Here is a 27,287-nt window from a genome sequence, read left to right as displayed (position 1 = left end):
CAGCTTTACTGGGCTGCCAGAGTTAGTCTGGGCAAATGTGGCTCCATGGTGTGCAGCCAATCAACTCCAAGCTCTCACGCAGGCGCTGTAAGTCGGGGACCAGCCTCCAGTTACATCCTGGGTAGAAGCGACTCCCTTCTCCCTGGCTCAAAGCAGGGGCACAGCTATTTAACATATCTATGAAACCAGTTAAAGGTTATGGATAGGTTAAATGACCATTTCAGAGGTTAGTTGCGAAACTGTTGCTATGCAAAACAGCTCTCAATGGCCCTGCTCCATTTGTCCCTTTCCCCTGTGGGACATCTTAATATTTCCTGGACACCCTGAGCTCTGGACCCCATCCCAAATCCTTTTCTGGGGCCCCCTCTTGGCTGAGCCCTTGTTACAATATGATCTAGCGATCTTATTTCTTAGTACATATCTAAAAGAAATGACATTAGCATCTTGAGTAGATATTTGTTTGCACTTTCTTGTTCATTGCAGCATTATTCACAATGGCCAAGATTTGGAAAAATTCTATTATGTTCAACAAATGAAGGGGTAAAGAAAATGTGAGACATGCACACAGAGCTGGGGGTCAGGGAGAGAAATGTCATTCAGCCTTTAAAAGAAAGAAAATCCTGCCATTTGTGACAGCGAGGATAAACCTGGAGGATGTCATGCCAAGTGAAACAAGCCAAGCACAAAAGTACAAATACTGCATGATCTCATTAATGTGGAATCTAATATACTCAAATGCATAGAAACAATTAGTACAATGGCGGTTGCCAGAGGCTAGGAGGAGGGGTAAATACAAAGATGTGGGTCAAAGGGTACCAAGTTTCAGTTATGCATGGTCTAAGGTTCTGGAGATCTGATGCACAGCATGGCAATGATAGTTTACAATGCTGTATTGTGTACTTGAGGTTTGCTAACAGGATAGCTCTTAGGTGTTCTCACCACAAAAAGTAAGTAAAATAAATAAATAAAATGGTAACTATAATGATGGATGTGTTAATTAGCTTGATAGTGGTGATCACTTCACAATGCATACATATACCAAAACATCAACTTGTGCATCTTAAATATATATAATTCCTGCTTGTCATTTATACTTCAATATAGCTGAATAAAATTACGCTCTTTCAAAACTAGAAAAAAATCTGTATTTTAATAATATCCCCAAGTGATATGCATTCATTATAAAGTCTGAGAAATGTTGGCACAGTGGATAAGAGCATCAGGCTAGGGTTCGAATCCTGAGTCTTTCCCTTGTTCGCCATGTAACCTTAGGCAGGTTACTTGACTCCTGTGAAACGTTGACAATAATAATAGTATGTAGCTCTGAGAGTTGGCGTGAGGACTGCATGAGATTGTACTCAATGTCTGGCACATGGTATGGACTCAAAAATGGTAGCTCCATGTGTACAACTGAAATGTCATTGTTCTAGTTGGAAGCATCTTTCCTCCCATCTGGAATTTTGTGATAACTTCTTGTCTGCTTCTCCTGTCTTAGGCTCTTCCCATTCACCCTATCATCTATTTCAGTGCCAGTTGTTTTCAGTGGCAAAGATCTGACTGTGACACTGCTCTCCTCAAAAAATTCAAGGCATCTCACTGCATTTACACGTGCAAATCCCTTATTGCACTTACAAGCCAACTTCTTGGCATGCAAGCCTCAGTCTCCTACTCTGAGTGCAGCCTACTCGAGAGAAAATGATGCAGTGGAAACAGGGAAGATTTGCATCAGGAGCTTCAAAATATTGCCCTTGTTCTGACAATAAACAGCAATTTGATTTTGTTTACCATCTTTGGGCTCCAATTTCCTAATCCGCACAATTAAGTAGTTTGACTGATAGTTTTACCAAGATCTTTTACATTTAGTATTAATAAGGCTGGAAATTAATTCAAGTTTACTGGCATACCACGAATTCCAGAGTGTTCTACATAATATCTGAAACTGGGAACAGGAAACTCATCCCTTATTTCTCATTCATGAAAATAATGTTGTCAATTGTTTGGGGCCAAATCTACATATGATATTTTAAACAGCTGTTATTTAAAAGTACCTCATATTAGTTGTTCTACTAGTGAAAGATAAATATTTGTTTTGAATTTTTCAGAGAAATACCAAATTTATTCAGTTCTGTAAATTAAGAACAACACATTTTCTTTTTATGTACTAAAGAAACTGTATTTCCAATAACAATTAGGCAATATTTTAGAAATGTTTTTCCCTTTTGATTAGGGGGTGACTTCATACTTTTAAGTACGTTTCTTATAGAAGAGAGTACCTTTGAAGCAGCATCCCAGGATTACAGTCCCCAAAATGGTGTGATGAATCCTAAGATAGCTTTTCATTCTCGAGAAATTGAAAGCTTTATTTTCAGGATGTAACATTAAGTTTTTCAGTTGTTAAGGTAGCAGGTACATGTGGCTTTGCTGCTACAGAAATGCAATATATTTCAAAATCATTCACAGTTTCTCTCAATCCTATGCCAGAAAATAAGTAAAACATTTTGTGAGGTGTTTAATCAATTTCAATTATTGTATATGATTCATTTACATGTTTGAATTTGGGCATTTATCAGTAGTGAAGAAATCACCTGGTGGAGAACACTTTCACTGACTGATGGAGATAAGGACATTGAACTTTAGAAGAAAGTGAACTGATGAGTTGCCAGCATTACTTTTCTTCTCCATTCTGTGATGTGCATTTTCTCACATGCTAGTCTTTCTGAAATTAGGTAAATCTTACTAATAATGTGAAGGTATTTTTTTCTCAGAGGAAATCCTTACTCTTTGTTCAGGAGAAACTATATTACCGAAATACAAAAGCAGAAATCCTTAAGAATAGAAGCTACAAGCCAGAAGTATATAAATCATTATACAAGCAATTTTTATTCATATTTATATTAATCGATCAAAATTTAAAGGAGGCACCTAAAACTGAATAAGCATAGCAGAAGGATACAGTTATGATTTATGTAATGACAAATACCCAAGTATTAATTAGATATGTGAAACTGATCATTAATTTTTATTGAAAGTAAACATGCAAGCACATCATGGGCAAAAATACAAAACACATAGAGAATCCCTGTCACCACCTCTGCCAATCTGCACATATGTGCTTATGCACAGAGAGGCTACCTCAAGGCACAAAAATGAGTTTAATAGTCACATTTAAAAAATTTTGCACTTTGATTAAATTTCTTTACAGCTCTTAATAAATATAAATTAAAATAATTCACTGATGAATTTATATATTGGATTTATATGAGGCCTATTGGAAATGCCATTAGAAAAATGTCTATTGGTTTAACACCATTTAAATCTTTATATATAATAACAATATTTCCTTATTCAAAAGACAATGGAGATAAACTCAATCACACTTGAAAAATAACTAAATAAAATTATTAAAAAACAACAACAAAAAACCCCCTCCTCAAATGCTCTTCAATTACCAGGTGCTAACAGCAGTTTATGACCCACTGTGTTTTCTGCAGACACCACTGAACCCTAACCGCTGCTCCATAGGGAAATGAGGATGCTGGACCTTGGAGCTGCAGCCATGACACAGCTTTTGATCAAAATTATAAGGAGCATCCAGTCTCTGTGTAGCTCTGCAGACCTCAGTTCCAGTACTAAAATGTCTAAGATGTGACCTGTTTGTAGTGTTCATGTTGTTCACATGACTTCTCATCCAGCTAAGCATTTAGATACTACCTTGCTCCAAAAACAAAAATAAAGCAATAAATCCAAACCTCTGAAAGATCTAGAACCAAATACACCGGGTAGCAAGTCAAGTGTTTGACATTTGAGATATAAAAATGGAGATTAGGTTGTTTGAAAACCTGGTCTCTATGACTTTTATATTAAGGGCTGATTAATAATCAGGCTCAGATGTCCTTAGGGCAAGCAGTTTTATGTATTTAGAAGAAGAATGTGGAGTTACAGATTTCATCTGCAGACAAAACAACAAAATTTACCCTTGTTGAGAATATAGGCTTAACAAGCATTATTTTTCTTTTCTTACTGTATCAAAATGCATGTTTTATACAAATCCAAAGAGGAAAGAACAGATATGTAAAATGTACGTGAACATCCACAAATTTAAGGGCTAAGTTACTCTCTGTACCCTTGAGCAAACATATTGAACCTAAGAAGAATGTATCTAAGTGTTTGCTTTACACCCTGAAGAATACTCTTATTAAAATAGAGATGCTGGGTTTTATCATTTGTAAGCATGAGAACAAAGCTAAATGCAAAAGAATATACTTAAAACCATCAACTCGTTTCTTTCAGACTTTGGTTCTTTCTTTGTGGGGCTGTAGGAAAAAGCAACCCCACTCCCATATTACTTATTGGTTCCCATCATAATGACAGGTACAGGTTGCCAAGGTAATTCAGGAAAAACACAAAAATAGGCAGGCCTGAATTCAGTCCTGTTCTTATGCAGCTGTGCAGCATTAGGCCTACCACTTAACCTTTCTGAGCTTAATAAACTGAGGCACGACTTACCTCACAGGTTTGTTACATGCAGTCTTAAATGCTGCATATTCAACATGTGGTAACAGTTATGCTAACAGGTAAAGCTGATTGTTGAAGGCTTTAGATTGGACCACATGAAATTGACATTTTTATGGATAAAAAATAGCCAAATATAAGTCCTTTTTCAGGAACCTCAAGGGCATTGGTACAGTGAGGCTAAAGTATGGACGGCAAGGTCAGATTTCTTGGTGAGTCTTCAATCAGTGGCCATTTTAACCAGCAATTAGTGTGTAACTTGCTGAAATAACTTCCATTACCATGGAGTTGGGTATCTTAGACTATTCCATTCCCTACTCTCAGGTACAGGTAAATATTTTATGTTTATTAAAGTTATGTTTATTAAAGTTAGCATATCATACTCATTGCACTTGAATGGTTACACTTCTGTTCCATGCTACTAAGACTCACAAGTACATGAGAAGAATAGACATAAATTCACCATTTCACCCATCCTTCTAATAATACCAGTAACTTAGATAAGCTGTCAAGATGACCAGAGATCCACGTACTCTCCTAAAATCTTAATTTCAAAGTGTTTTCCATGTGGGAGATTTCTCTTTTAGTCACTCAGCTTTGCACTCCAGGTAGGCATTTCCAGAAATTTCCACTCAGTAGGGTGTAGCAAAAAGGGTTAATGCTGCTGCTGGCGTAACTGAGACAGATGGAGAGGTAATAGCTCATACAGAAAGCCAGTGTGGGCTGCTCCATCTGTAGGTTCAGCAGTTGTAGGACATGATAGGGGGCAGCACTGAGAATAAAGATGACCATCAGCACCAGCACCATCTTTGTCAGCTTCATCACTCTCTGCCTTGGAACACAGGGGCTGTAACTACAGAGGCAACATTAGGATAGAACATGAACAGTCTCGGGAAATATGGGGCAGTGGGTTCTGAGAACCTTTTGGACAGTTCATGATGGCTATGCCGTGCGAAGCCCATTTTTGTTCCTGCTTATTCAGAGCATTGTAAAAAATTTTTTTCATTCCTGTTAAAATTTTCCAAAGATGGTAGATTTTGGGAAACAAAATAAATGACGTAGTATTGAACTAAAGCCCAAAGTACCAAATACATGAGTCTATATTGGAAAAAAGAGACAAACCTTTTTACAAAAGAATTTCAAATAATATATATAGATACTCCCCTTTCCTGGAGGTGGAGCTTAATTCCCACCTTCTCCCTTACGCTTTAAGAGTGGGCTATACTTAGTGACTTGCTTCTACAGAATAGAAAAAGGAATAAATAGTAACTTTATGGTGGAGAAACCTGGTAAACATTGCCCTAACCAAGTTATCATGTGCCCCTTGATAGGTTTTGATGAGAAGAGCTGATTTTGTCCAACAGCACATAACTACAGTCTAATTGTGACATAGCACCGAACAAGCCCAGTTTGGGTGTAGTCTACAGGATACCTCCTAACTAGCACTCCTTGAGGCTATCAAGGTCAGGAAAAACAAGGAAAGGGCGAGAAACTGTGACAGACTAGAGGAGGCCGAGGAGACATGACAACTAAAGGCACTGTGGTGCTCTGGATGCAATCCCGGAACAGAAAAAGAACATTAATGGGAAAAGTGGTGAAATCCAAAAAGGGTAGACTTCAGTTAATAGTAATACACTGATGCCATTTTTTTGTTGTCTTGGCAAATGCTTCATGGTAAGGTAAATGCTAATGGGGGAACTGAGTGAGGAGAATATAGGAACTCTGTGTTATTAGTGCAACTTCCCTGTAAATTTAAGATTATTCTTAAATATATAAAAATTGATTTCCAAATTTTATCATGTTATGGACTAGTTAGACATTTAATATATATTAACGTGAGACATGGTTGAAGCAGATAAATAAGCCCGAGGAATAATATGAAAAATAGCGTGGCAGCGGAAAATCATTCTAGATGATTTCTCTACAGTTTATCAGAGTAGCACCATCAGTCCCCTAACTTTTTGCATTTTGAGGGATAACTGGACAGTGTGAGCTTTCTTTCATAAGATGATCTTAGCATTTCTGAAGAAAGTGCTGGAAGCGGAGCGGTCTGGTTTGGAGAACTGTTGGAAAAGGGCTCAAGCACCCTTCCCCGCTGTGGGTATCTTAAATGTTCCATTTCAACCTTCTCACCAATTCAGTTCTCAGTAAGACATTTAGAAGATTTTTTTCTGTAACTGTGGCTACTTCTCTGTTTCATTCTAAATAGGCTACCCTTGAAGAATGTAACATTTTCCAAGAATTTCATGAAATTCTAAGTGGGAAAAAAATGTCATAGGCCAATAGACCATCTAAACCAGGGTTTTCCACAAATTTTGACCAGTGGGTGTATAAACCCTATTTTTTAAATCTTCACACTATTACATGTGGTGTGTGGGGGAAACCCATGAATCTTGTCTTTTCAAAACACACATATCCCTGATTGGTGTGGCTCAGTTGGTTGGGCATTGTCCCAAAAAGCAAAAGGCCACTGGTTCAGTAACCCATCAGGGCACATGCCTAGGTTGCTGGTTTGGTCCTGGTCAGGGCATGTGCAAGAGCAACCAGCCAATGTTTCTCACATTGACATTTCTCTTCCTCTCTTTCTCCCTTCCTTCCCATCTCTCTAAAAATAAATAAGTAAAATCTTAAGGAAATCCAAATGCAATAATGTATTCTAAGGACAAATTTTAATAACACCTTTCTTAACCCAACATGTTTTATAAAATGCTGACTTATGCATTTAAACAAATTGGTATGTACAGTTTTAAGTAGAAAATAATTTATATTTATTCATGCAGTTTTAGAGGTAAGTATCTTTAAAGGTCCTCCCCAAGTTCATTGTCTTTATGTAAGTCTTTGGTTAGTCCAAATTAATCTTGTCTTAAGAATTCAAATATTAATGAGATATTTCTATAAATTAAAAAAGTAACACAAAAATTTGAAGTTATATACGACACCTAGGATGCTTACATATGTACATAATTCTGCAAAATGTACAAATTAAATATTTAAATAAATTATAAAATTATTCTTTATTTTTATTAAAGATTTATTTATTATTATTTATTTCTCTTTAGAGGGCAGGGGAAGGGAAGGAGAGAGGGAGAGAAACATCAATGTGTGGTTGCCTCTTGTGCGTCCCCTGCCAGGAACTGGCCTGCAACCCATGCATGCGCCTTGACTGAGAATTGAACTGCGATCTTTTGGTTCATAGACCTGCGCTCAGTCCACTGAGCTATGCCAGCCAGGGCTATAAAATTATTGTTTAAATAGAATCTTGAGTTCTGCTTACATTTTTAGGAAACCATTACCTCAGTGATTTCAACAATTATCTCAGTGATCTCTCAGTGAGGATCACTGAGAGATCCTCAAATATCTGCTTCGGAACATGGTTTGTTTTCAGAAAATGCCTCATATAGATATCAATACCCATATGTCTAAGTGTGGTATGTTTTAAGTGATTGGTGTTTTAATTTCTGTTGTAGATGTCTTAGGATCTCTGAATAGTTTTTTTTAATAAATAAAGAGTAATAAAGCGAACACCTTCTGGCATCCTTATTCTGTTGATATATCTCTCAAGTATAGCATAAAATTAAAATATAGCACACCAAAATTAAGGGCAAAGGGAAGAAAAAAGTTGTTGTCAAATAAAGTGTGTACCTATAAAATGAGAGAGAGAGAGAGGGAGAGAGAGATGACTGTTACATTTGCACTGCTAGGAGCTGGCTTTCATGGTTTATGAGGCATGATTCTCTGATTTTTCAGCGTCCAGGATAAAAGTCCTTGGGGAAAAGTTGAGGATTTGGGGGGTGCTTTCCTGTGGAGAAGTCCTGCTCCTCATTGCTCACCGACAATGATGCTTACCTCTTCAGTAGCCACGGCTAGCGCTACTGGGTACAGAACAGGTAAGGATGATTATTGTTACCATTATCATTAGTGTTACTAGCAACAACAGACAATAGCATTTATGGCATTATAGAGTAGGCACTGATCTGGATGCTTAACACTTTTAACGCATTGAATCTGTGCTACCCCATGAGTAAAATGGCATTAGTATTACAGATGCCATTTTACAGTATTAGGATTCCTCATATTACAGAAGAAAAAACTAAGGCACAGAGGGATTAAGTGTCTTGCCCAAGTTTAGCAAGCTAGTAAGTGGCAGAGGAGGGATTTGAACCCAGATGGAGAGTTGAGCTGCACAGCCCATATTTGTAGTCAAGACTCAATATGGCCTCTCAAAAGGCCTGTTGTAAAATCAGCCAGTCTTTCTTCAGTGCTTTGCCAGGGAAAATTCTCAGGTGAGCTAATTCCAGTTCTGCACAGATGCCAGCTGACTCCATTCCTGGCAGAACCTCGGTGCTGGTAAAGAAGGCAGCCCAGCCTGGGTGGGTGTGCACAGGGGCAGAGAGAGGGGAAGAGAGCCCCTGGGACCAGCAGGATGCTGAAGGCAACACAGAAGTTCCCGTCTTAGTTCACCGCTAGGATTAAATTCTAGGGGGAACAGCATAGGCTGAAACTTCAAAATATGCTTTATGATAACCAACCAAAAATAGCAGAGCAGCTGTTGGTGTGAAATAGTTCATCTCAATTTCTCTGGCACGGGTCAAAGCCCTGTAGTCATATAGAGAGGCTCAGGTTGTGTTCTTTCAGATAGGTTGAAGTCCATATTAATCTTTTAGTACCAGTGACTGAGTATCATTTCACCTTTAGATTGGTTGATGGTTTATGTCTGTGAGTGCAGCCATTGCTGGTGGGAGAAATAACACATTAATGATCAATCCTGTGTTGCACTCCTTGTGAGCTTGTTGTTACTGGGTTTGTGGCCTGGCAGGCCCTTTACCTCCATCCCTCCTGGGCTGTGTGTATGCGGAAATGACTCATCACTTGAAAGTGGTAGATGGGACAAGGAGTCTGCCAGATTGACTTGAGATGTATGGATGTATGTAAAAAGCACCTAGCACAGTATCTTGCACTTAGTAGGTGATCAAAAATGTTTAGTCATAGACTTCAAGGTTATGTTAAAAATTTCAAGAAGAGAATTTTTGACAATTTTTCTTTTCAAATTAAAATACTGTGAAATACCTATGTTGGTGGCAGCATTAGTTATGTAGAGTTGCTGTAACCAATTATCACAAGCTAGATGGCTTATAAAAAAACAGGAGAATTATGTATTTCCTCACAGAACTGGAGGCCGGAAGTTTGAAATCAGGTGTCGGCAGGGTTGGTCCCTTTAGGAGGCTCTGAGGGAGAATCTGCGCCAGGACCCTCACCTGGCCTCTGGGGGTTTCTGGCAAAATCCTTGGTGTTGTTTCGCTTCTAGACACATTCCCCCAATCTCTGCCTCTGTATTCAGAGGCATTCTCCTCTCTGTGTGTCTCTTCAAATCTCCCTGTCCTTATAGGACACCAATCACTGGGGCCCACCTTAATCCAGTATGACTTCGTCATAATCTGACATATCTGCAAGGACCCTATTTCTAAATAAGGTCACATTCATAGGTACTGAGAGTAAGGACTTGAATATATTCTTGGCAGCAGGGACACAACAACGAAACTCCAGTTGTATATTGGTAAGATTTGCATCTCGGTAACTGGTAACTCTGAGATGCTTTTTGAAACTCTGTCCCTCCCTCGATTGCCACATTCCTGCTGTGTCCAGCTGCCAGGGATCTTTAAAATCCTTATTTATGTATATTTGTACCCCCTGAGGTTACAGGATTGAATTTATAATCTTTTTTCTAAAGGTGACCCTCTCCTTAAAATTAACTGATCAACTTGACTGTGGAGGGCAGACAACTAAGCAGGAAGACTGTTCAGAAGAGGGGTCCCCGAGGACACTCCACACAGCATGTAGACAAGGAGGATGAAGCACTTTATAACTTAATTCAACTCGATTTTTCTTATGTTGTAACAACCTACCAGAGAACATCATCAAGGGGCGTTAAATCAAAAGCAAAACTCTCCATGCCATCTTTAAATTTGATGACCTTTGAGTAGATCCAGACAGGCGATGCCAGAATAAAGGACGCTGCCCAGAGGCCCAGACTGATGCGGATGGTCTTGTACCTTGTTCTCCAACTTGCAAGTCGAAATGGTTGGATGACAGCCAAGTACCTGCAAAGCTAGTTAAAAGGGGTTGGGGAACAATCAATAAAAGCTCTCGGCTTCAAGGATGACTGGTACATGACAAAAGTAAATTATTAGTATTTTTATACTCCCTGAAGCACACCTTTATCAGAATTATATTTTTTAAGAGCTGGCTGTTACCTGGAGAGAAAACAACTCTTGACCCTGTGAGTCTGAATAAACCACTCACTGAAATAGCTGTCACTTCCACGAATACACTGATGATGGTAACATTCTGCCCTGCAAACTCTTTTTTTACATAGGTGCTTTCCTTGTAGACGAGGCTCTGTAAAACTTAGTCTCTAAACAGGGATTTCCTTCAGGAAGTGAAGTCCCTTGTCCTGTAGGATTTGCTGATGTAGAGGCGGGGAAGGGCCAGTGCATGGGTTGGTATGAGGATTCCCCAGCCGGGTGAGGTTCAGGACCAATGGGACAGGCATTTTGCTCAGATGGCTTTCCAGTAGGGTCCCCATGCTCTTGGGGGTTCAGTTCAGACAATTCTCAGCCAGAATAAATAAACGTGACTAGTGTAGACAATGAAAATTCCTCAGGCAGGGGGCCAGAAGGGGAAATGGGCTAATTTCATGCAGAAGTATTTTTCACTTCTTTTTTCTATTTTTGATCCAGAAAAAAAGGATAATCATTAATCAAACTTGAAATCCTGACATATCCAACACATTTGGTTCTCCAGCAAATCCACAAAGAATTTTTCAGAGCCAACTAAAAGCTAAAGGATGAAACAGAGAATTCAGACCCAGGAGGGAGAGTATTTGAAAAAGCAGTTTTGCTGAGGGTGGGAGCTGGACTGTTTAAGAGGTTCACAGAAGAGGTACAATGGCAGGAAAAGCCCATACTCTCCTTTATTCCCCATGCAGGGATGAAGCAGGTTTTATCATCTCCAAGAATGGGATTATGATTGGTAAGGTCTGCACTTCCCGTTGCTTTTCTGCAGTGGTCCGGCCTGTGCATGGCTTTCTCCCTAATGTTGGAACCCTGGCAACTCGCCGGCTTTATTGGACGTCAGCATCCCCAGGAATCAGTGAACGAACCAGACCTACTCAGGACATTGATTAACAAGTGTGATGTTAGTTACAACTTGAGAAGCACACTCTATATTTAGATAATTCTTTTGCAAAAAGCAGCAGGATATAAAAAAAGCATTAACATTGCCATCATTATTCATGTCTGAATAACAATCCAGTGAACAATTTATATGAACCTTGCTATTCCTTGTTTATACACCTGAAGAATTGCTCATAACTTCCCTACCTCGAAGGCCCACTTGGATGGGTGAGAGTCAGAGCTCAGGAAGGAGCCTGGATGGACGCAGGGGGATTTGACACAGCCTTCAAAACTGACAGTCATACACTCACTGATATTTTTCGAGCACCCACTTGCCAGGCATGGTTACACAGACATTTGGGATATATTAGTGATCAAAGACCATGCCTTTGTAGAATTTACACTTGAGAGGTAGGGGAAGCTGGACAATAATCAATACAAACTCACTCACACACAAAGTAAATTTGATTATGTAATAGATTTGAAGCAAGGGAAATCAGAGCAAGAGGGTCAAATGCACTGGGCTGGGGTTGAGGTTCAGGTTGGGGTGGGAGAGTGGATTGAGATTTTAAGTGTGGTGTTCTCTGAGACAATTTCTGTTGTGTGGACAGGGAGTGAGCAGACTTACTTTGGTTCTCAGCTCTGCCACTGACTCTCTGTGCCTCTGGCAAATGCCTTCACTTCTTGGAGTCTCAGCTTCTTTATTGCAAGAACCATGGGGGAGCCTTATTCTAGTTTCCAACTTTTCATGATTTTGAGATCATTTTTTATTGCAGTGAATTATAAATAAAAGAGGTCAAAAGAATGATTATTAAAAAGGAGATCTTAAGAAGTAGATTTCTGTGAAAGTTGGCACAAAAATTCTTAAGTAATCAGTTCCACAGTGAAACAAGCAAAGGAGGAGGAGCCTTGCTATTACCAACCACACTGATGTTGATCAAAGTTGGATGAAGCTGGGGAGGTGCAGGCACCTCTGATTGATGTTAAGATGTTTCAGAGTCTCTTCAACTTACCTGTCCACACTCATTACAGTCGTGATGGTGCTACAGGCAAACTGGTTGCAGGTATTTAGGGATGTAATGATGGTGCAGAGAAGCCCCCCAGAAACCCACTTTCCTCACTGGGCCCACAGGTGGATGAGGAAAGGCATTGCAGTGATGTGGACCAGATCAGCCACAGCCAGGTTGCAGATATAAATGTCAGGGGTCCTGAAAGAAATGTACAGAAACTGAAGACTGACTTTGAAGGTATGCACCTTCTTTAACTTGTGTAACCTGTTACAAATTTTCAATTGCCAAAAGAGATTTTAAAAGTTAAAGGAAACCCTACACAAATGCACATATGAACAAGTTTCTAGTCTGTGTATTTGAACATTTTGAACTATATATCTGATACCTAACTGTGGTGGTTTAAAAATGTGCTCATACATACTTTGCTACCGCTTTAAAAAAAAATGGAGCCTAATTCCTTTCCTTTGAGCTTGGGTTGAACTTAGTAACTCATTTTTAATTTTTTTTCTTTTATTGATTCTAGAGAGAAGGGAAAGGAGAAAGAGAGGGAGGGAAATATTGACATGAGAGAAACATTTGATGGGTTGTCTCTTAAATGCGCCCTGACTGGGGATGGAACCCGCAACCCCAGGCCTGTGCTCTGACTGGGAATCGAACCTGTTACTCTTTGGTTTGCAGGATGATGCCCAACCAACTGAGCCACACTGGCCAGGGCAGTAACTCATTTTTAACAAATGACAGTGTGTGACATTTAAAATTAGCACATAAAAGCATTGTGGAGTTTTCTTCTTGCTGTCTCTTGGTTCATTTTCTCTGGGGAAGCAAGCTGCTGTCTTGTGAGAACACTTAAGTGACTCTGTGGAGAGGACCCCATGGAGAGGAGCTGAGGCCCGCTGCCAACTACGAGCAGCAACCTTCCAGGTGCGTGAGTGAACCACTTGAAAGTCGGTGCACCAGCCCCATCAAGATGACTGTTGTCCTAGGGGACAGCTTGACTATGACTTTATGAGGGACCCTGAGCTGGAATCACCCAGCTAAGCTGCTGCCTAGACTCCTGACCTTTGAAACTGAGACATAATAAATGTTTGTTTTAAACTAAGTTTTGGGGTAATTTCTACATAGCCACAAACTATGCCAACTCAAAGCTCACTCAGGCAAAAGGCTTAGCCTGTCCTTATCCCTGGCACCAAAAACAACTGAATAGTAAATGGTTTCCATTGTGCAAAGCATTTTTTCCCACTGTAGCTGGATGTTCAGATCTTAACTGAGGATACTGTTAAAAAATCAATGATTATTTAGAAATATTCTAATAAAATATGACCCAATAGCAAAGACTATTATTATTGATTAAGACCCTGAAACCAGACCATGTAGAGAAGAAATCTGAGTGAATGAACAGGTAGAGGGCACTGAGAATGATCTCCTGTCTCCTGCTGGGGCAGTAAAGTTGATGCTGCCAAGATGTGGCACCTCCTCTATAGGCAAAATACTTTTCTGAGAGCAGAAATTTCAATTTTATGTTCAGTGGCTGGGACATTCATATATAGAAATTGGGACATTCAATAATAAACAAGCATTGTCTTTATCAGGGAGACACTTTCATTAATTCAACAGACATTTCGCTGAGGACCAATTATACGCCGGGCATAATATTTTGCTCTGGGGCTGCAAGGCTAAATGATCAATAAGCTATAATATCAAGGAGCTTGTAGTCTAGTGAAATGATCACATTATAATGTGATGGGAGAAAGCTAGAGCAAGAAGAAGGAGTACACAGTAGGCCTCTGCCCCCTCCTTTGGTGACAGTCAAGGCAGATTTCTTGGCAGAAGTGGCATCTGAATTGAGGACAAATAATTTAAAGAGCACATAAGAATTAGCCCTAAGATTATGCCACAATTGTTAGTTGACTCTAGATTCAGGGCTATTGCTCTGAGGTTTGGAAGCCAGTGTGTGTTTTTATTATTCATGGAATGCAAATTCTATGGACTGTGAAATGTAAGGCATCAAATCCTTATGTGAGACACCAGTCTGCTTGGGGATATTTACCCAGGATGTGGCAACACACAATGTGGGTGGGGGGAAGTTACTGCCACTGAGTCCTTACTCATCAGTCACACTCCAGGCACTGTTGATAAAGCAGGCTGGTCCCTTGCCCCCTGGAGACTGGTGGCTAATATGAGAAAGGCCAAGAAAAAGACACATGAGGAAAGGATTACATCAACCAAAAAAGCAGCCAAGTGACTGTTCTTGGTCTGTCATTCTTGGTCTCTCCAGATCATTGGTGTGGGAAATGGTCAGGAGAAGGGGGAGGAGAACAGATACCAAAGGTCAGCTAGAAAGGGTTCTGCATTGAAAAACAACAAGAACAACTAAACAAACACCAAATGAAAAAACACAGCAAAAAATACCGCAATATTAGCCCCTATATGGATTTTATTTCATTTTAAATTGGGATCTAAACAGTAAGTGGTTGCTGAGGTCCTAACTGTATCAGTTAGATCAATGGTTCTTGCTGTTCTCCAGACAGACAGCCATCATTTACTGAGAATCAGTTGTGATAATTCCATTGCTGAGCACAGTGCAGGCCATTAACAGGCCATTAAAAAGAGTAAATAAGAGTGTTTCTAGATGATATTCTGTATAGAAAAAGAGGATTTTGAAACAAATGATATATTTATCTGGGCATAAGGTATGAGCAATAAGAGTGGCACGTTGTATTTATTATTGCTTTTTTTTACTGAAAGTGACAGAATAAAAATTAAAAATAACAACTTGTATTCTTTTTTAGGTTTAATTTATCTTTAGGTGTCCTGTTGCCAGACATCATTAGATTTCTGTCCCTTATGACTCAAACATTTAAAACAACAAATGTAGACTAGTGATCATTTTAGCCAATGTGTTTTTCATGTGGTTAACATGGTCAGATCTCATGCTCACTAATTTGAAGAATGATGAAATAAGTTATAATATTCCATAATACCATACAATCAGTGATACAGTCATTACAAATCACAATTTATGAGAATATATAATCGAACGTGAGAATACTTATTAAGTAAAAAAGTTTCAACTATGTATGTAGTATGACCTCAAATTTATTTAAACATTTGTTTAAAAATATGCTAAAGTAATATGTTAAGTGATCACAATGATTATCTATTTGGTAACTGGTTTTGACTTTATTCTTTGTATTTTTAGTGTTTAAAAAACTTTCTTTTAAAACATGTTTATGTTTTGCAATCAGAAATACTAGATACTATGGATTAAATGAAACTAACAAAACATATAACACTACTCATGTAGGAGGATGCTTTGCTAGTCAGCTTGCTCTCAGATCCTTCGCCCCCACCCAACCCCCCTTCTGACCCTAGCTTTGTTCCTAGGTCTCCTTGGCAGCTGGTATTGGTTAGTTTTGGCCAATAGGCAGCATTACTGGAGGGACATTGGAGGATAGGAGGAGAGTAGAGAGAGGGTATCTCCCTTCCCTCCGTGCTGCTGGCCTCTCTGGCAGAGGCTGTATTCCTTCCACGGCTCCACTTTCTCCCACTGCACCCCCTCCATGGTCCCAAGTCCCACTGTGGCCACAGCTCCCACCAGGCAGCCCAGACTCTTGGGGTCTGTGGAACCACCTCTTTTTTCTATCTGGTTCAGGGGGTGGTGTTGGGATGGAGATGGTGCTAGGAAGCACTGGTAGCTTCCCAATTTTGTTTATTTCTGGGTTGCCTCACCAGTTCCATTGTGGCATTTAACTCTAGTAGAATTAAATTCCTATTGTGAGCTATCCTCAGTGTATTAATAATGATTTCATCAAGCACCGTGCTTGAGAGTTGAGTCCTTACACAGACATTGCTGCAGGACAGACCTGTGTGACTGCAGATGTCTGCCAAGGATGGGACAGTTAAGATTACTGTGACCTATTCGCCAACCCTGCTCTAGATACAGAGTAATATAGTGGAAAGAGAACCTCAGTGGAATTCTATTTTCATTTTTATGCCCTCATTTATGCTCTTGGGAAACATCCAAACCCTTTAGATTCCAGAGTTGTCTTGGTGTATTGGACCATAGCAATACGTGTTTCCCACCAACTTTTCAGTTTATTTGAACAGCTGTGGCTGTGTGGTTCTGCAGCACTTAACGCGTAGGGTATACGTGTAGAAAGTTGTGAGTCAGCCCCAGCAAGTGCCTGTATGTGGTTGACACTCTGGAAACAGTAGAGGGCTGGGTCAAAGGGAGCTACTAGTTATGATTGAAGCTGGATGGGAAAGAGGAAGGAGGCCTCGTTCTAAGCATTTTCTTTCTCTCTTAGTAACTGAGATTCCACCATTAGACCATTAGTATTCCTTCAGGTTAGCACACTGTCCCTGTTGTGATTTCTGCATAGACACCATTGCAATAGTTAAAAAGTAAAGTGCCTCATTAATTTATGATTTAATAATTAGGCGCCTTGACAGGGACTTGAGGGCTGGGAAAGGCAAAGTGGGAACTTTTTATTTATTGGGAGACAGAACATCCCTTAAAGAGTCTCTGTTCATTTGAAATGGCCTGTCGGTAGACAGGAGAAAGATGTGTTCAGGACATGGAGGTGCGGAATCAACAGAGAAAAATGGCATCTCCTTTACTGATACAGCATCCCAGGCCCCACTGTGGCTGTGGAGAATAGGTGAGTAATGGGGTTGAGATCATTAATCTCTCTGAAGAATAAAAGGGGGGAAATATTATGTTACAATTGGCCCAATTTTCCTCCTACACTTTCTAATCTGGCTACCTTTTGATCTGCTCTCAGTTTAAAGTATAACAGACTAGTAATGATCTTCCCTCACTACTTTATAGTCACCTTCTTAATATACAAATCACTTCTTACATTTAAGAAAAAGCCATATTGAACATCTCATTCTGGAAGCTCCATCTTAAGCCTATATTTTTGGTCTATATGTTTTATATACCTTTCTAGTTTTCCTTTGGCAATGTCATAGGTGAATTCGTTATTTGCTTCCTAGCGTTACTCTTGCTCTTTTTTGGTCTCATTGAGTCAGTCAGTATTAAGGGGAACAGTCGACCGTCTATGGCTGCCTGAAGCTTTGGGTAATTAGTCACAGTCTCTCTCTTGTACAAGCGAGTGAAAACAAGTCTTTTTACCAGCCCAATCAGGTCAACTTCTTAGGAGAATTCTTACTGCTGGGAAATAAATGGTTGCCTCATAATTTCAATGCTTGCCTGGGCTCTACCTCCAGTGATTCTGAGTTAATTGTCCCGGGGTGAAACTGTATATTAGAATTTTAAAAAGCTCCCTACGTGATTCCAATATGTATTGTAGCAAAGTTTGAGAATCACAGCTCTAAAAATTCCCAGCCCAGTAGTAAGCGCTGACCTAGGTCTTCGAGTTTTGAGACCTGTAACTCAGATGTTACTTTATACGTGGTAAAAATATCTGTAGCACCTTTTTATATTATCTTAAGCAATTATTTCTAAAACCTGGTTTCTTTAAGAAAAATCCTCCATGGAGAAAAGCATTCATTCAGGGAGTGCAGAATGCCCCTAAATTAGGAAAAAAGAGAAGGAGCCTCCCCTTATTATGGTGAATACAATGAGGGTGTTGCCAGCCAGGCCTGCTGAGCAGGTAATCGTAGTCATGGCGGGGAGGACAGTGTCCACAGCTCTGAGGGTTTGATAAGCAAACTCTTCATTCCAGGATTTGTTCATAAGTTCAGTAGAAGTGTTCCAACATGAAGAGTGAAGTGAATTCATTGTGCATGAACTTCCAGTAATTAAAGCTGTGAAGGAATAGGAAATGATTTATTTAATGAATTTTTGAGGCAGTTCCCTCAATATAGATTTCTTCTTTAATTCAAAAAATAGTCATTGAGGCTGTCTTTGAACCAAGATACCATGCCATGTAAGGTTCCAGGGTGAGTGTTGTAAAAAAGCTCCAGAGATCTGCTGTGCAATGTTGTGCTTATTCGGCATTCAATAATGGACTGTTCACTGAAAAATTTCTTAAGGGGATTGATCTCGTATTATATGTTTCTTTTCTTTCTTTCTTTCTTTCTTTCTTTCTTTCTTTCTTTCTTTCTTTCTTTCTTTCTTTCTTTCTTTCTTTCTTTCTTCCTTTCTTCCTTCCTTCCTTCCTTCCTTCCTTCCTTCCTTCCTTCCTTCCTTCCTTCCTTCCTTCCTTCCTTCCTTCCTCTCTCTCTCTCCCTCCCTCTCTCCCTCCCTCCTCCCTCCCTCCCTCCCTCCCTCTCTCTCTCCTCCTTCCTCCCTCCCTCCTCCCTCCCTCCCTCCCTCCCTCCCTCCCTCCCTCCCTCCCTTCCTTCCTTCCTTCCTTCCTTCCTTCCTTCCTTCCTTCCTTCCTTCCTTCCTTCCTTCCTTTTTTTTTGCCAGACTAGAAAAAATGGTGTGTGATGCCCTGGCTGGTGTGGCTCAGTGGATTTAGCACTGGCCTATGAACCAAAGGGTCACCAGTTCAATTCCCAGTCAGGGCACATGCCTGAGTCGCGGGCTCCATCCCCAGTGGGGAATGCATGAGAGGCAACCACACATTGATGTTTCTCTCCCTCTCCCTCTCCCTCCCTTCCCCTCTCTCTAAAAGTAAATAAATAAATTAAAAATAATATGTGAGAGGGTAAAATATATGTTTGAAAAATGGGATAGAGTAGATGTTTCATGTTTTAGATTAAATATCCTAGTCAGTAGTCTATTGGTAAAATATGTTCACAAAAAATAAAACATAACATGAAAATTGAAAAAAAGATGTCATTAAGATAGCAAAAAGGCAAGTCTCACAAGATATGCCTAAGATATATATAACCAAGGCTATTGGTCAGAATATTAAAATATGTATAAAAACCAATGAGAAAAGCACAGACAACTCAACAGAAAAATGTCCATAGACTTGAACAAGCCGTTACAAAATAGGTATCCAATGGTAGATAAACATTTGATACAGCATTCAATATTATTGGTGATAAGGAAAAGGCAAATTGAAACCACCATGGGATATTCATACATACCTATCAAATTGGTAAAAAATCTCAAATCTGAGATTTTCTTGGTGAAGTTATGGGACCACAGGAACTTCCACTATTAGTGAGAATATAAATCAATACACCACTGTGGAAACCAGGGAGACATTATTAAAGTCGAATAAATATATGTTATCTAATGACCCAGAAAACTCCCAGCTAGGCGGGATGTACTTAGAGATATACATTTGTGTGTGCCAAGAGAAGGGCCCCCAAAATGTGCACAAAAATGTTAATTATAAATGTTTCACAATGATAATTGTGAAACATTTATATGATCAGATGGATATCCACCCATTAATGATCAGATGGATAAAAAGATCGCGATATATATTTTCACACAATGAAATATTGCACAGAACTAGAAAGAAACAGACTATAATTACATACAATAATGTAGCTGAGTCTAATAACTTAAGTTTGGACAGAAGCCCAAAATTGATATAGTATGATTCAATTTATATAGAATTTAAAAATATGGGCAAAAGTAAACTACAGTGTTAGGGATATATATATATATATATATATATATATATATATATATATATATAATGGTAAATATATAAAGAACAATAAAAAGTGATGAAATTGGAAAAGTCAAACTGATGGCCACCTCTAAAGAGAGCACTTTAGAGGTGCTCTAAATGTGGGTACTTAAAAAAGTCCAGATGATTATTTATTTTAATTTTTATTCTGTTATTTAGATCATGAAAAACAAATGTTTAAGAGAGATTTGGGGCATAGACAAAAATCTAGAGTTTAAGATAAGAGATGAAAATGAACTTTTATGACAACTTTACAGTTACCATAAGTTTAAAAATATGGGTTATATATTCAAATTAATAGGTTTGGAGAACATTGCATTTTTGGAAATGATGATTTACATTTAAGATATAGGTAGACCTTGCCCAATGAACTATGTATAGCAAGATATATTATCTCCCACATTACTTATGTATTTCAATATCTCTTTTCCAAATACAACCTACTGGAATATGACTCCCCAAGTTTTGGCCAATAGTCATGCAAATAAGTGTGTTTTTAAGACTAATGACTTCACATTTAAGACTTGGGAGTATAAACTAAATGGCTACATGTTAATTTATTTTTTATATTTACCAAAAATTTTTTGCAAGGTCAGATTGTTCACTTGTTATTGATGATTTCTAGGCTATTGGAACCTCAACCCAAATCCCTTCCGCCCCACTCTTTTGTGTCTCTCTACCTCTTGCTTTATTTACCTCCCGGACCTCAAGTTCTCTGGGGGAGATGGGAACTTGAGAAAGTGGGAAAGGAAGTTATTGATAAATAGTAATTACGATGGAAAGAACTCTGAGAGTAAACTCTAACTTTTAAAACCTTTACTCATGTCGCTAAAAATGATAAAATAAGGCCCTGTTACCTTGGCAGTTACTGCTTTTCCTTCTTGTCAATTAAAATTTCATGTTTAATATCTCCTGTAAATGTTGGAATTCAAAGTAAAGGCACAGTGGGTATCTGTGAAAATTGTATATAATTAAAATTTTGTGGATCTTTCTATCATAGTCATAAGAAACTTCTTGTCTTACCAATTTGTTTAATTTCAAATTTAAGAAATTTATCAGTCAAATAATAAGTCTACATCAAGGAAAAGAATCTCATTGCCCTTCATTTTGTCTTGTTGGCTGCAGCAAGCAGTAGCCTGCTCTCCCTCCCGATGTGTGACCGCTAAACACGAGCAGCTGGTGCCCAGTGATGATACTTGGTGCTTCATAACCCTCAATAAGTACCCATTATTATCTCTCTGTCCTTAATAGACACTGCTTATTAGTTAAATATACAAAAACACAACATTAATACACTGATGGCTCTTAAATAAAAGCTGATGAAAAAGGTTTTAAGCATTATTATTTAAATTAAATTCATATTTGAAATATTGTTAATATTTACTGAGGTTATTTTAAAAATTCTTTTATACAAAAATACTCTCAATTTTTAAGTATGATTTCTTTATATCTAAAGGCCACTTTTTATCCAGGACAGCTCCCTCTGATTTTATAATGAAAGCCAATGCTTAAATAAGGTTAACTTGGTAAACATCCTTTGCAGAAAACTCTGTGTGCCTTCTCTGTCTGTCCTCATGGGGTACCTCTGGCATGAACCCATGCACCCAGGTAGTAAAAAGTAAATGCTTTTCTCTTGAAACTTTTCTAGGTATAAAACTCTTTCTCATTCATTAAATTATAAATTTTGACATTTATTTGGAATATAACCACAGAAACCTGGTTTAAAAATAGTTGAGGATGGCTTTATGTGGAAAGATTTTTTTTCTTAAAAAAGAAAATTAATGCTTGTGAGGTGGGTGTTGAGAGAAGACAGACAGTGTCAGTTTAATGTATTCTGACTCGCACTGTTCATCTACATACGCTGTTATTTTCATGCATACACAATTTATTCATGTTGACTAGGACAAGCAAAGTGAGGAATGAATTGAAAGGAAACTTGATTTTTTAAAGAACAAAGAGAGTATTAAAAAGTCTGAAAAGTATGGCAAAGAAGAGCATGATGTAGAGAATAAATCGAAAGAACTAACAGATGATGAGTTTGCTTACATTGCAGTGATAATTTGACATCATTTTGGATTATTTTTAAAAGTTTCTAAAATAATAATCCTTAACTATTTTTTCAGTAAGCATGATCCTGATGATGGGGTTGAGTGAATTTAGTCAGCTAACTTTATGACTACTTACTATTTTCAAGTTAAATATCAGAAAATAGTTATATGGAGGAAACACCTGCTGCTTATAACTAGCAAAATTAATATGGATGTTTGATGGCCACAAAGCACAAAATATAACAGTCACATTTACCCGCTGCACTCTTGCCCCCAGGCACACCTATGAGTCCAAGTTGTATGGATTTGCTCTCCGAGTTATGGCCCAGCTAACTTGGGCTCATTATTTTTCACTTGATCCATCCATCTCCTTCCACTCTATTGAACCTCTCTTTGAGGAACCTCTACTTTAATTATCTCCAGGTATGCTCATTCATTCATTCATACAACAAACATTATAATGTCTACAGGAAAGAACAAGATCAATAAGATTCCAGCCTCCTGGAGTTACATTCTATTGTATTAGGGTTTATGGTTGTATTAGTGGTTACAAGGTTTAGGGTTTATATAAATGTACTGTGTTCTGTCACTTGCAATCTGTGACTTTGGTTAAGTAATCTCTTTAAGTCTCAGTTTCCCCAGTAATAACAGTGCCTATCACACAGTATTATTGTGATAACTAATGTGATAATATGAATACATGCTGAGCATAATGAGTTTAGTAAGTGGTCAGTTAATATCAATCATTATCATCATCATATCATCATCATCATCATCATGCAGTGGACTTTTCTTACTGGGTTACAGAACCAGGGGATGGGGGTGGAGTGGCAAGAATTGTAGGAATAAGAACTGTGAACCAAGACAGAGCTGCTACCTGTTAATCTTTTATCTACAGTGAGAAGGTTTAGAAACTGTTAAGGGGCACACAGATGCATATCAAGACCTTCAAGTTTATTTGCCCTTCGGCGGTGTCGCTCAGTGGATTGAGTGCCAGCCTGTGAACCAAAGGATCACTGGTTCGATTCTCAGTCAGGGCACATGCCTGGATTACAAGCCAGGTCCCTGGTGCGGAGTATGTGAGAAGCAACCACACATCAGTGTTTCTCTCCCTCTCTTCCACCCTTCCCCTCTCTTCAAAAATAAATAAATTAAATAAAAAGACTTTCAAGTTTATTTGGGTAAACGTCAATTTGAATCACGCAGCATCAAGATAAAAGTGGTTAGGAGCCCCGCTACTGACCAGAGATAGGGCACAGGTTTTTATAGAGAAGATGCAGAAAGCAATGTTAGGAAGTTATCTGATTGCTTACAGCTTACGTTTGCCTTATTTGGGAGAGCCTACTTGGCTGTTTGTGATTCATTGTTCTTAAGTGGTATTTTCTCAAGTTCAAGTGAATAGACTCTGACTCGGCGTTCTGCTTAGTTTACATAGGCTATCAGGGCAGAAAGGCCATGTCACTCTAATGACCTCCTTGTACAATTACTTCAACAATGCATAGTGGCAGCTTTTAGCTCAAAACTCTCAGACAGTAAAGAAAGACAGAGAAGGAGATCACTCCCATGATGCTTTCTCAATTGATTAACTGTCTACATAGCAGTTACTGATCTGCTACTGATGGGAAAACCAGGTGTGGTCACCTCTCACAGCCAGAAAGTGTCCCTCCACTTCTTGCTTCTCCATTTGCCTTATATCTCTAAGAGACAAGGAGACGCTGGAGAGATGAGACTGGAGTTTATCCTACTGGTGAATACACCGTGAGTTGGTGATGATAATGTAAAAATACGATCCAATTGGCTGGGAGTGTGTTTTAAACATACCCACCATTTCCTTTCTGCCCGCCACCTTATCTCTTTGGGATAAGCAGTAGGCAGACAAGGTAGCCTAAACTACTGAACCTTCTGCCCACCCTTGATTGATACAAAGTCATTTCACTTTTTGTCCAAAACGCTCACAGCATTCATCATTTGTCTTCTTTTTCTAACCAGAGAGAAGTTTCTCTTCCCTGAAAGAATGGAGGGATTGGATCCCACAGGTAGATGTGGGAAAGCAGACAGGACAGACCTGGGAGGTTTGTGGGTCCTGTAGCTTTTACAAGGGAGAGGGGTGCTCTTCGAGAAAAAACAAAGCTACAAGTGTTTCTTTAGACTGAGAAAAGACATGGCAGCACATTATAAATGGTAAAAAGCTAAACATTTCCCAAACACAAAATCCAGGACACTAACAATTTTTAATTGCCAAAAACCTTCAATAACACCTTTCTCCTACAAGTTTTGGGGCATAATCTTTAAAAATCTTTTCAAATGACAACAATTATAAAATATTGTCTATTTTACAGTTCATCTATAGCCTTAAGAAACTGATTTTGCACAAGCCTCATACTTTTTATGTCAGATTTTTCAACCTATATGGAAACCAGTTGTAATCTGATAGGCACCAACTCTGTGGATTCGGGGCATCTCAGGCTGGCATTAGTGCCATAGGAGATGAAGCTCCTGATGGTGACTGATGCTGTGAAGGAGCAGGGTTGCTGTAGGCTCTACTTGTGTAGCCGTAACTGCTCCATAGCTCTGTCCTTCAAACCACTGGCCACCTATGCCCTTGTCAAAATAAAGGTTCCCCAGGTGTGGCTGCTGCAAGCTGGCCAAGGCTCAGTTTTCATTCAGCATCACCTGTGGCTTTTTGACAGCACTGCCCAGCTACCCAGTGTTTCCTGATGCAGCACCCACCTGACCTCTAGGTGTCTTCAAGTCCCTGGGTCTTACTTCAGCTCATGTTTGGGTGGCATCTTTTGTTCCAGCACCTTCCACTCTCTGCGCATGGACCACTGAGGCCTTGCTAAGGTATGGGTGCTGGCTGGAATTCCTCCTGCTAAAATTTGTTTTGCCTTTAATTTAAGAGATTTTCATCCTTTGCTAGTGTTTTTGCTCACACACTGGCTGGCCCCTTGCCAAGCACATTTCTTTGTCTGCAACTTATACATGCCACAACATCAAAAGTGATCTTAGGCTTGTGGAGGTTGAAATGCTAATGCTTAACTTCACTTTTATTATGAAGTTATATTTAGGGATTTAGCTTGATTTAAACAAATGAACATGTACCCTTTGATAAGTGATTAAGGTCTGGGATACAGTCTGACATGTTGTCCCACTCATTCATGAATCACTCTCAAAATGTGTGAGCAAAATTAGTTTTCCTCTGCTCAAGCAATATCTAACATTTTAATTAGCACGTTCGAACTCTCCTTTGACCTTGAACTCTACTAGCGGGAAGAGGGTGTTCTTTGCTAATTGGAAAACAGGATGTGGAGTCCAGACTCTCACATTCTAGGTCTTCCTTTTCTAAACTCTTTAGATTGTAAGAAAACTCCAATTCATCATTTTGCTACAGAAAATTTTCTTTAAATAGTTGGAAGGAATTTACTCTCTGCTTAGGAAGAACAGAGTATGAGTGAGACTGTTCAGTGGGGGTTGTGTGTATGAGCCACTGCAGGGCTGCGTCATTGCTTTCCTAGTCACTTTTGTGTTCATGAAAGCCTTCCTCCATAAAAAGTATTGAAAACTGTATTTTATGATAGCACTGGTATAAAGAGAAATATAATCCAGGCTTTATTATATTTTTCTTTTGAATAGAAAACATTTAAAACATGTTATTTTTCCCTAAAACTATCATGGACCCTGGGTACTGTGACTGTCATGCCTTGGGGATAAGTCAACTCTACTTATCTCTATATTAAAAAAACACAGCAAAGCATTAAATTAGAAACTTAAAATGTCATACTATTCCCTCATCTTTGGATGAAGGAGGCTCACTTGCTAAAAAATGAAGCTATTACTAGTTCTTTCAAGCACAATGATGTTTACAAGAGAAGTATACTTTATCATGCTAACATTTCAATCCATATCATCACTTTCTAGAAATAAATATAAACTGAATATGAACACTTCTACTTTGTGGTAAACTCAATCATTACACCCAAAAATTGGGTAGGCAGAAGAAAGCGCTTTAGGAATCAACTCAAGCAGAGATTCCAGTGTTGCGTGGCAGAGAGTGGAGAAACGTGAAGGCCGATAGTGCCAGGGCCATGGCCAAAGGCAAGGCAGTTTTCCACTTAATTAGCCACATTTAAGCAGCTCCAGGATGACTCCCCTCCTCTTACTTGATTGATGATACTTGTAATTAATTTCACTGAGAATGTAGCTTTCCTTTCCATAGTGGAAATGGTGCTTAGAATGTGAGAACTCCTGAGAAAATGAAGAATTGTGTGAAAAATGCATGATGCAGAATTAAGGGCTACCATCCCCCATGCAGGGGTGTTGAACCTGTAACCTGTGGACCTCATGTGGCCCAGGATGACTATGAGTGTGGCCCAACACAAAACTGTAAATTTACTAAAACCTCTTTTGCTCATCAGTTTTCATTAGTGTTTGTGAACTTAATGTGTGGCCCAAGACGACTCTTCTTCTGGTGTGGCCCAGAGATGCCAAAATGTTGGACACTGTACCATCTCTGAAAGCAAGCTGCCTTAAGAGGAATGTCCTGATGTTGCCTACCTTTTGGAATCTGAAGGAGGTGATGGGAGGGCCGGACAGTTCTTTGCAAGTCTGGGTCTTCCACTGCAACTGCCTTAAAGGAGGAAGCCAGCGTATGGGGAGAGGGGGTACCAAAAAGAGTACGCTTTTCACAATTTGTGCTATGACCAGGGTGAGGGGACAGTGGGCTTTCTGAAGCAGCAGTAGAGCTCGTTCTTCCGAAGCTGGGAAGGGGCTGTGGCTAGAATCAGGCCAGGGCAGCAACAGGGCTCCGGGTGCAGTTGTGGAGGTTCTGTCCTGCTCGAAGGTGCCACATCTAAGAGATGGTTGTTCATTTACTTTAAAGACATTCTAGGTTTATATATTTATCAAAACAGTTTTCTGGCTGATGGTAGTGCATTACATTGTTTTAATGAAGTCAGAATATTATGTCCATTTTCTGAAAAA

General features: G+C 39.1%; 1 protein-coding gene across 1 annotated transcript; it reads right to left on the bottom strand.

The window, feature by feature from the left end:
• Positions 1–5,049: 5,049 nt before the first annotated feature.
• On the bottom strand, positions 5,050–18,440 carry MCHR2 (melanin concentrating hormone receptor 2). Its single transcript, XM_053664957.1, is given in 6 exon segments — positions 5,050–5,359; positions 8,032–8,154; positions 10,416–10,610; positions 12,698–12,892; positions 16,325–16,337; positions 18,257–18,440. Coding segments are annotated over 6 exon segments (1,020 nt in total).
• Between the last annotated feature and the right edge of the window lie 8,847 nt (positions 18,441–27,287).

This window comes from Artibeus jamaicensis, unplaced genomic scaffold, assembly GCF_021234435.1.
Source record: "Artibeus jamaicensis isolate MK-2021 breed Jamaican fruit bat unplaced genomic scaffold, CSHL_Jam_final contig_387, whole genome shotgun sequence".
Lineage (NCBI taxonomy): Eukaryota > Metazoa > Chordata > Mammalia > Chiroptera > Phyllostomidae > Artibeus > Artibeus jamaicensis.
Note: the sequence above shows the minus strand (reverse complement) of the source record. Positions and strands in the feature narration are given on the sequence as shown.